This window comes from Anomaloglossus baeobatrachus, chromosome 5 (genome assembly GCF_048569485.1).
Source record: "Anomaloglossus baeobatrachus isolate aAnoBae1 chromosome 5, aAnoBae1.hap1, whole genome shotgun sequence".
Taxonomy (NCBI): domain Eukaryota; kingdom Metazoa; phylum Chordata; class Amphibia; order Anura; family Aromobatidae; genus Anomaloglossus; species Anomaloglossus baeobatrachus.
In genome coordinates, this window is record NC_134357.1 from 573,672,363 (window position 1) to 573,683,698 (window position 11,336).

General features: G+C 45.8%; 1 protein-coding gene across 1 annotated transcript; it reads left to right on the forward strand.

Annotated features, from left to right (window-relative positions):
* The first annotated feature begins 5,772 nt into the window (after positions 1-5,772).
* LOC142313078 (uncharacterized) lies at positions 5,773-10,972 on the forward strand. The gene is made up of 5 exons (XM_075352063.1): positions 5,773-5,778; positions 6,808-6,987; positions 7,069-7,192; positions 7,276-7,389; positions 9,885-10,972. The coding sequence occupies exons 1-5, from the start codon at positions 5,773-5,775 to the stop codon at positions 10,970-10,972; spliced, it is 1,512 nt and encodes a 503-aa protein (XP_075208178.1).
* The last annotated feature ends 364 nt before the right edge of the window (positions 10,973-11,336 follow it).

An 11,336-nucleotide genomic window follows, 5' to 3' on the forward strand; every position in this document is an offset into this window, starting at 1 on the left:
AGGACCTATCCCACACAAGCCCCGTTAGAAGACAACAGCCCAACCATGCAGGGTAGAGCCACCGCCAAGGCATTGAGACCCAAAGGGCCAGCGTCTGCGGGCAAATGGGCTCCTATGGCATATGCAAGTCGGGGAGCGGACTACCAGTGTCTACGCATAGGAGTCAAACATTTACACACAGAGGTGCAGGAGAAAGGCGGAAACCAGCAACCTATTCTGGGAGAAGCTGCAGCCGGCTGCGGACCCCGTTCATCACTCCGTTTAGTTTACCAGAGACTCCAGGGTCTTGTGTCAGAGTGAGTACACCAGTGCCATCAGACACCGCACCGCACTGCACCGCAACACTTCACCCTGCACCCCGGCCCTCGCCCCGGGACCAACACCCCCTACCCACGGAGGGGTCAACACCTAGCTGCGCCATTACACAGCTCCCGGGAGCCCCCATACCTTTACCGCAGCGGTGGTGTCTACAATCACCACAACCCGTGGGTGGCGTCACGAACTAACATCCCAAATCAAACCACCGCGGCCCCGGCCGTCGACCTCCTCACCCAAATTTCCGCTTGTAGCGCCAACTCCCTTGCAGAGTGACATGACCCCCGGGTCCGTGAGAGGCTCGAGCCACCACCCGCAGTACGAGCACGGATCCGAGCGGCTCGGCGGCCGCAGCAGAGCCTGCGGGGTGGTACAATTACACCGCACCCCTCCTCATTACAGAGATGCACATCACCTGATTTACTTAATTGGTAGTTGGCTCTCAAGCCTATACAGCTTGGAGTAGGACAACATGTATAAAAAATATCATGTGATCAAAATACTTAATTGCTTAATAATTCTGCACACGGTGTAGAGTCTTGCCATGTGGAAATAGATTTGCAGGACCCCAATTCAGAGGCCAGGTCAGTAGTCCACAGGGGCTGAACAGGAGCCATGTGAACATTTTCTTTTATTCTTAAAATAAACAACTGAAGGAAATCACACAGGCCCCATATGAATCAATGCTGAGCCCCTCTGCTTCTGTTAGAAACAAGAATACATCACATCCTAATTCCATTGTCCTGTTCTTAACTGTAAAACAGGGAAATGTTTAGTTTTTGCTCTTTCGTATTTTCCTACTCTTATTCCGGGAGCAATTTGTTCTTTTATTTTTGAATCCACATTGCTGTATGAAATTTATTTTTTTTTTGAAGATAACTCATAGTTTTTCATTTTACCATAAAATATACTGGAAATTAAGTAAAAATTCACAGTATAGTGAAAAAAAAGTAATTCCACCATTTTTTTAGTGTTGTTTTTACTATGTCCATTGTGTGCTGAAAGTGAGCGGTCAGCGTGATTCTCCAGGTCAGTGTGATTACAGCAATATCACATATCAATATCACATTAATATCATTAATTATTATCTAAGTGGTGGCTAGAGATGAGCGGACCCATGGATGTTTGGCTTCTGCTGGTCCAGCTGAACATTTGTAAAGTTCGGTTGTGGACTTGACCTGAACTTTATTTGAAGTTAATTGGGCAGATCACGTCTTCACCCACATGCAGCCAAAAACACATCACTTCCGGCGGAGAGTGCGTTTTTTCAATTTTCTTTTGTTTGTTTGTGCACAGTACTTCCGATCACGTTGTTGTTACCCCCAGTGCGAGCCGATCAAACACTGCAAGCGGCTCACACCGGGCTGAGCACCGAGCGTACCCGAGCACAGCGATCCTCGCAAGAGAGGTTTACATATGTAAAACCCCCAAATTCCGAACATGACTTTTGTTTTCTGGGGTTCTGAGTTTGTACCGAAAACTGAACTACAGGTTCAGTCATCTCTACTGGTGAATAAAAATCACTTTTGTAAAAAATAATCAGTTTGTGTCGCCATTTTCCGACACCGATAACATTATTCTTTTTGCGTCGATGGAGTTGAGTGAGGACTTGTTTTTTGCTTGATACCATTTTAGGTGCAATATGGATAATTGATCACTTTTCATTGTATTTATATTGCTATAAAAATAATATACTACTTTTACCGGTCGGTTTCACTACTTACATAGCACATTTTATGTTGATATTTTTTTCCTACCCAAGTGATATCTCACCTCCATTATTATATCCAGTATTTTACATATCGGCTCCTCTCCTTCCCATTCAGGTCCTTATAATATCGGATCCTCTCAGTGGAGATCTTCTATATAAGAGAATTCTCCTGATTGCACCGTGAAGGATGGATATGGACAGGGACAAGATGGCGGAGAGGATATTACACCTCACCCTAGAGATCCTCTTCCGGCTTACTGGAGAGGTGAGAGATTCTGATGACGTCACATTACATCATTCTTATCTATGGGAATAACAGTTGGACAGAACTGGAGAGGTGAGGACTCTGGAAATGTCTGTAGTGAGATTTATTACTGTGTCTCTCCATAACCAGGATTACACAGTAGTGAAGAAGACCTCTAGTGAGCGCTGTCAGGCCCCTCTGTCTGAGGGATGGGGAAGACCCCTGAGACCAATCACGGGGCCACCACCTCACCCCCCGATACATGAGGACATCAATGACCAGAAGATCCTAGAACTCACCTACAAGATGATTGAGCTGCTGACTGGAGAGGTGACACTGCTGGGAATGCTGGGACATTATATAGTAACGCCATGAAGAGATCGGGGGGTGACGGTATCATTGTATGTGTCAGGTTCCTATAAGGTGTCAGGACGTCACCGTCTATTTCTCCATGGAGGAGTGGGAGTATTTAGAAGGACACAAAGATATGTACAAGGACGTCATGATGGAGGTTCCCCAGCCCCTCACATCACCAGGTAATAGACAAGACTAAATACACACGGCCTATAATTATCTGTATGTAAGCAATGAATTGAGTCCCTGTATGTGTCTCCTCCAGTTCTATCCAGTAAGAGGACAACACCAGAGAGATGTCCCCGTCCTCTTCTCCCACAGGACTGTAAACAAGAAGATCCTGATGTTCCTCAGGATCATCAGGTAGATGGAGAGAAGTTGCCATGAAATCTCCATATGATGTGTAGACGGCTGTGAAGGCCTAAGGCTGCTTTCACACCTCCGGTTTCTGCAATGCGGCACAATCCGGCACTTTGCAGGAAAATCGCAACCGTTTTTTTTTGCTGCCGGTTGCGTTTTTTATGCATAGACTTTAATTAGTGCCGCATTGTGCCGCAAGGCCTTGCGTTCCATCCGTTTTTTGCCGCAAGCGGCAGATTTAGCCGGATGGAACGTTGCCTGGCACGTTTTTTCGTGCGGCAAAAAAAAACGCATCGCGCCGCATTCCGCCGATGCGGCACATTTTTCAATGCATGCCTATGGCGGCCGGATGCGGCGCGATGCGGCAATAACCGCATCCGGCCGCCGCATGCGGTTTTTGCCACTGCGCATGCTCAGTAGCATGCCGCAAGCGGCAAAAAACGGACTGGCCGCAAAGTAAAAACTTATGCAAAGGATGCGGTGTGTTCACCGCATCCGTTGCATAGCTTGCACAGCCGGATTGAGCCGCAGAGCTCAAGCCGGATGTGTGAAAGCAGCCTTATGCTCAGTCTTCTTTTATCCACCAGTATTATGTTTTATACTTGTGTAATGAGAGTGGTGGAGATGGCAGTGTAACACCCCGGGGTCAAGGGGTTTTCACACCACATGTTGCCGGGCCAGGGGTGCAGATCCTCTGCGTCATCATGGGCTGGCCTTGCCCAGTTTCGTGATCCATCCCGAGACGTACAGGAAGGGAGGGAAGGCGGTGGATGGGATGGTAGGATGGAGGGAGAGGGTGGTGAAGACGGTGAGGAAAGTCTTTTTAGATCGTGACGCCACCCGTGGTATACGGCCAGGGATGGGCCACCGCTGCGCTGCGAGTGCTGCTCTCCGTGGCTGATGGTGAAGGTCACAGCCGGGATGCTGTCGCTCCCCACAGGCGGAGCGGGGTTACCTCGGGGAGGATGACTGAAGACGGACAGGGGGGGGGGTGGTCTCCGCAGCGTTGGGCGCCGGCACCGGTAAAGATGAGGCAGAGACAAGGGCTGCGGTTCCAGGTCTTTTACTCACTAGGAGTTCAGGCGCTGCCCTAGAGTACCGTTCTCCGCAACGATGGACTCCAGCCAGTACCGATTCCGTGGAAGGTCAGATCTGGTGTGTCTATGAGCCCTTGCTCTTTTGTTGTGCTAAGTATCGGATCTCGTAGCGTGAAGCACATGGGGATCCCAGTGTCAGTAAAGTGTCCCGTTCTGTATGCTGATAGCGCGATTCCGATGTGGGGCTGGTCCAAGACCTCAGCCCCAGATCCTATATGCTATTTGGCTGCAGACTCTGTGGGACAGGTCAGTTGACTCTTCTAGCCGTTCCCGCGACCCTTGCAGAGTTGGTAGACAACGTGAAGTATGCCTGCCCTAGGGTTCTATACCCCAATAGCACTGGTCCTGTGGAAGCAGCTACCTGCTTCTCCTCAGCGACCATGTTCAAATGCCTTGGCCCACAGAGCTGCCTTGCGGCACGTCTGCTCTGCTCTATGACTACAGCTGTTCTCTCCTTTTGTAGTTGTGTTGTGTGTTCCAAGCTGTTGCCCCCAACCACTGCATCGGCTGGTTCACTACTCTCACTAGGTCAACCTGCTCTTCCCAGTGTGTGCTCCTGACTCCCTCTGGTGGTTGCTTCTCCCTGACCCTGACTCCCCGGTTCCAGTAGATCAGGGAGCCCCTGGTGCGGTGGCGTCCTGTAAATCCACCGCTGTAGTGACCCCCTACTGTGACCCGATCCTGGGCCGGTCCCCATTGAGGAGGGCAACCCACTGTAACTGTGTGTATGTGTGTTGGTGGAACTGGTACTGACCCTCCTTGAACCCGGGATAAATACTACACCCTAATTGAGGTGCAGTACCCTGTGGCACCTGAAGCCTCAGCGGCACCACAGCAGGATTAGAGCTGATCATAGATGTGACTTCTCCATCTGTCTGTGACTTCTGGATGACATTTATCCCGTTCTCTACACTGAGCACTTACATCAGGGTTTCGACACCAGGTTATCAGACAGAGAGACATCATCCCTATCCCATGGGTCAGAAGGTCACATCGCAAGCTAGCACTAGTTGGATCTGCTTTGCCTTTCACTTAGCTGTGCAGACTATCCTTGTGCTGGTGCTGCTAGGGTTAAGCAGATCCTTGTGTCTTTCTTGGCTTACCATCCTGAGTTATCTCAGCTGTTCTGATTTTTGCACTCCCCCTGGTATAAGTACTCAGCACTTTACCTCAGTAGTTGCCAGTGATAACTTACTTTTTCATGGTCCTGGCATGGAGGTGAGAGCCATGGAAAGAGAAATTGTTTTGAATTTGATCCTGGAGATTGCTGCCTGGAAGTTTTCTTTGGTGTCTTCCTATTGATCATCTCCCTTTTTATTCATGTCTCTTTCCATCCCCCTTTTTTACCACTTGTTGTTTGGGAATGCAGTTTCTTTTTCCTTTGTCTGTCATTTTCCTTTGTCTGTCATTTTCCTTTTTTGTCATTATCATAAAGCAGGACTCGCCCCTATCCCATGGGTCAGAAGGTCACCGCGCAAGCCAGCACTAGTTGGATCTACTTTGCTTTCCACTTAGCTGTGCAGACGATCCTTGTGGTAGCGCTGCTAGGGTTAAGCAGACATTTGTGTTTTTCTTGGCTTACCATCCTGAATTGTCTCAGCTGTTCTGATTTTTGCACTTCCCCTGGTGTAAGTTCTCTCCACTTTACCTCGGTAGTTTCCAGTGATAACTTACTTTTCCATGGTGCTGGCATGGAGGTGAGAGCCATGGAAAGAGAAATTGTTTTGAATTTGATCCTGGAGATTGCTGCTTGGAAATTTTATTTGGTGATTTGATTATCTCCCTTTTTATTCATTTCTCTTCCATCCCCCTTTTTTACCACTTGTTGTTTGGGAATGAAGTTTTGTCATTATCATAAAGCAGGACTAGTGTTCCTTCTGCCCTGCTCACTAGACACGGTTGTGATTAGGGTAAGACAGGGATAGACACGTAATTGCCGCACGATGTGAAAGAACCTGTCTTGGGACATCGGGGAACTCAGGGTTCCTCAGAGTAAGTGACAGGGTTTACCCTTCCTGTTCTTCCCTAGAGGCAGTGGTTCCCACACCATCTTTCTCACGATACACCGCTCAGCCTCTTGGTGGAACACAACAACCAGGGACTGCCCTGTATTGGTAACTGGTGCCTACTGTCAACAAAGTCCAACCTCAGAGTCTCTGGTGATGACTGGGTAGGCACTTCATCATGCCCCCCTGGATAAGCCTGATTTAAGGCGCAGTGAGGCCCTCACTGAACCTTTTAGCATGACAGGTTTACATGTAATTATTCAATTGACATAATTCAGATGAAACCCTCAAATGATCCATTCACTGTAATGAGGCAACAGAGTTAGTCTGAACTCATGGCAGCGCGGCAATCATCTCTATCTAGTGAACGGTTATCTCCAGTAATTGTCTTATAACACCGGATTCTTTATGATGTTACTTCGTGATCTTCTCCCCATTCAGGTCCCTACAATATTGGATCCTCTCAGTGGAGATCTTCTATATAAGAGAATTCTCCTGATTGACCCATCAAGGATGGATATGGACAGGGACAAGATGGCGGAGAGGATATTACACCTCACCCTAGAGATCCTCTTCTGGCTTACTGGAGGGGTGAGAGATTCTGATGACGTTACATTACATCATTCTTATCTATGGGAATAACAGATGGACAGAACTGGAGAGGTGAGGACTCTGGAAATGTCTGTAGTGAGATTTATTACTGTGTCTCTCCATAACCAGAATTACACAGTAGGGAAGAAGACCTCTAGTGAGCGCTGTCAAGCCCCTGTGTCTGAGGAATGGGGAAGACCCCTGAGCCCAATCACGGGGCCTCCACCTCACCCCCTGATACATGAGGACATCAATGACCAGAAGATCCTAGAACTCAACTACAAGATGATTGAGCTGCGGACTGGAGAGGTGACACTGCTGGGAATGCTGGGACATTATACAGTAACGCTATGAAGGGATCGGTGGTGACGGTATCATTGTATGTGTCAGGTTCCTATAAGGTGTCAGGACGTCACCGTCTATTTCTCCATGGAGGAGTGGGAGTATTTAGAAGGACACAAAGATCTCTACAAGGACGTCATGATGGAGGTTCCCCAGCCCCTCACATCACCAGGTAATAGACAGGACTAAATACACACGGCCTATAATTATCTGTATGTAAGGAATTAATTCAGTCCCTCTATGTGTCTCCTCCAGGTCTATGCAGTAAGAGGACAACACCAGAGAGATGTCCACGTCCTCTTCTCCCACAGGACTGTAAACAAGAAGATCCCGATGTTCCTCAGGATGTGTTTCCTCCAGTTCTATCCTGTAAGAGATTTCTACTCATGTACTTTCTGCACTAATTTTGTGTTTACATTTTTAGACTTTCTGCTCTGTTTTTTTCAGCTGTATTTTCTTTGCTTCTGCTTCTTCTGCTGTTTGTTTCTAGTCCCTTTTCTATGTCGTTATGAAGGCAATTCAAAGACCTTCAGAGGGTTCATGAATACCCTGTTTCCCAGAAATGATGACCAAAACTGAAAATAAGACATAGCATGATTTTATGGGATTTTTGGACAATGCTTGAGCCCTACTACATAAATAAGCCCTAGTTACAGTCAGGGCCAGTGTTGGGAGGAGTCAAACTGAACAATTTATCAGGAACCCCGCTCTCTTAGTGACCCAATCAGTTGTATTCTGAAGTTGATTGTTTGAGGACCTTTGATGACTTCAAAGTCATGTGACATGATGTAACCAAAGGTCTCTAAAGCCCACTTTACACGCTACAAGATATCTTAGGATGTGTCGGCGGGGCCACGTCGTAAGTGACGCACATCCGGCATCGTAAGGTATGTTGTAGCGTGTGACAGCGACGTGCAATTTCGATTGAACGAAAAACCGTTTATCGCATGCACGTCGTTCATTCCTGACCAATTGAACGTCAGATTGTTCATCGTACCCGGGGTAGCGCACATCGCAGTGTGAGACAGATCTCACCTGCCTCCTGCGGCTCCCGGCCCACAATGCGGAAGGAAGGAGGTGGGCGGGATGTTTACGCCCCGCTCAGCTCCGCCCCTCCGCTTCTATTGGCCGGCTGCCGCGTGACGTCGATGTGACACCAAACGTCCCTCCAACTCCAGGAAGTGGACGTTCGCCGCCCACATCGAGGTCGTATGGAAGGTAAGTATGTGTGACGGGGGTTAATCGTTTGTGCGGCATGTTCAACAAATTGAACGTGCTGCACATACGATGGGGGCGTTGCAAATCGCATACGATATCGTATGCGAAATTGCAACGTGTAAAGCAGGCTTTAATTGCAGAAGTCTAAACTGAACAGGACACAGGCTGGCATGCAGGACTGGTATTAGGGGAAAGGAAGAGCAAACTGGACAATTTCACAGGGCCCCCATTCTCCTAGGGGCCCGGTATTTATATACCAATTATAGGACTGCTTAAGGACTTTTTTTTACATCATATCATGTGACAAAAGGTCTATTAATTGCTGGAGTTTAAAGCTGAAGAGGAGACAGGCTGGGTGTGTGTGTGTGTGTGTGTGTGTGTTTGTTCACGCCAATTTTAACCAGGTTTGCCAAAATGGGTAGAGCTTGGCCAGAAGAAGGGTGTGATGCCACCGATTCTCTAATTCATAACAAACTGCGGCGTTCCCTATGCCAGAAATCTCACTCCAGTCCCTGACGTCATTTTTCAGTGTACATCGCCGATCTTGATGAATTGGAGCCCTAATATTTATTTGCACAGACTGCAAGACCCTGCTATTTGCTTTGGTTACAAGCCTAAGGATAGGCCATCAGCTTTACAGTCCCGGACAACCCCGTTAAATATCTAGCATCTGTCCCTAACTATTTTATTTTTTTCTTTGAAAAAAAATCTCCTTGAAATTGTCTATGTTGTGGATCAAAGTTACAAGGGGACTTTTTCAGGTTTTGCCAACTGTCATGGCAGCGTCAGGATCTTTGGAAATGATAGATTCTGGTACTCTGCCTGTTAACTTCTCTGTCTGTGAACAGCACAGGGAGAAACAGGCATCGAACCACAGGCTTGGGCAGGCTAGCAAGAGTTATTCTCTGCTGGGCTGCTTGTTAATGTCTTTGAACACATGCTGTAGAGGAGTAAGTATTGTTCGCTCCTGTTCTGTATATGCTGGCTGGACTATCTCATTAATGGCAACTATAGGTTACCTATACTGGTCTAGTGAGGTGTTGTGATCCAGACTTACCAGTGGTTGTTGTGCATTATTACTGTGAGCGGTTGTGGTGTTAATCCTTGTTGTCCTTTTGTTGCTGCCTTCCTGCTCTTGCTTTTCTCTTTAGTCTATCACTAATTTATTAATTCTGTGAGTTTGCAATGTGTCCCGTCTGTCTAAATCTGTGTTTCCCGTTTGTCTTAATCTGTATTTCCATCATATTCCTGTCCTTTCCTTCCCTGGGGGATCACAGATTAGATCTAGTTAGGAGAATAGTAAGGCACAGGACTCCGGCATCTCCATCTTCAGGGGTAATGCAGAGATTAGGAATAGCTTAGGGTCCCCTAGCATGAGGGACATTATAGGAGCCCCCTGTCCCTCATTATCCTGCAGTGACATTGTGACAATCAATCAGATTATTTGCTGTAGCACATTCCAGAGAACTGGTGCTAGGAATAGGAGATCCGAATTAACAAAGATGTAACTCTTAAATCTCGATATTGGACAACGGATTCAGAATATTTTTTTCTCTAATTTAATTTTTGATGTTATGGTTTAAAAAAAATAAATGTACTTTCAAGATAATATCATTAAAAACTAATAACTTTGTGCTTATTTTTAGCAGATGACTGTATTGGGAGTTCAGATGGACGTATAATATCTTCAGAATTTAAAACCGACAATCAAAGTATCACACATGATACATATGAAGAGCATGCTGTTGTCCCAGATATGCCTCCAGTCCTTTCTCGGAAAGCTCTATCATCTGAGTTTTTGAAACAAGTCCAAAATTCCGATTTATCACAGAATTGTGAGCAACATAAAAGTTACAGAAGGGAAGTGAAACATGTAACGGCTCCTACAAATGAGAAGCTATTTTCATGTTTAAAATGTGAGAAATGTTTTACCAGGAAATCAAATCTTAATAGCCATCAAAAAACTCACACAGAGGAGAAGCCATTTTCATGTTTAAAATGTGGGAAATGTTTTACCAGGAAATCAAATCTTGTTGACCATCAAAAATATCACACTGGTAAGAAGCCATTTTCATGTCAAGAATGTGGGAAATGTTTTATTCAGAAATCAGATCTTGTTAAACATTACAAAATTCACACAGGGGAGAAGCCATTTTCATGTGTAGAGTGTGGGAAATGTTTTATTCAGAAATCAGATCTTTTTAAACATCAAAGATCTCACATAGGGGAGAAGCCATTTTCAAGCCCAGAATGTGAAAAATGTTTTACTCCAAGAATATTTCTTGCTAACGATCAAAAAATTAACTCTAGGAAGAACCCATTTTCATGTTCAGAGTGTGGGAAATGTTTTATTCAGAAATCATCCTTTGTTAGACATCAGAAAATTCACACAGGGGAGAAGCCATTTTTATGTTCAGAATGTGGGAAATGTTTTATTCAGAAATCAGATTTTGTTAGACATCAGAAAATTCACACAGGGGAGAGGCCATTTTCATGTTCAGAGTGTGGGAAATGTTTTATTCAGAAATCAGACTTTGTTACACATCAGAAAATTCACACAGGGGAGAAGCCATTTTCATGTTCAGAATGTGCGAAATGTTTTATTCAGAAATCAGACTTTGTTAGACATCAGAAAATTCACACAGGGGAGAAGCCATTTTCATGTTCAGAATGTGGGAAATGTTTTACTAGGAAATCAAGTCTTGTTTACCATCAAAAATATCACACAAAATAAACCATTTTTATGTTCTGAATGTGGAAAATGTTATTCTAAAATCAGATCTTGTTAAACATGTGAACATGTGAAGAAGCCGCACAGGGAAGGAACCTTTTTCATGTTGTGAATAATTGAATTGTTTAACTGGTAAATCAAGTCATGCCAACCATGAGAAAACTAACAGAGTGGAGCAGTCATTCTTGCTTTCAGAATTTGCCTACAGCAAAGATGGGTTGCGGTGTGTACATCGCCCAAGCCAAAAATTAATACTCTACCAGGATACAGCTAAACCCCCACTAAGTGGAGGCATCACAGGTGCAGGAGGAGAAAATCACACATGCACTTCCATGAAATGGAGGGGACTACTGCTGGATGGTAAAAC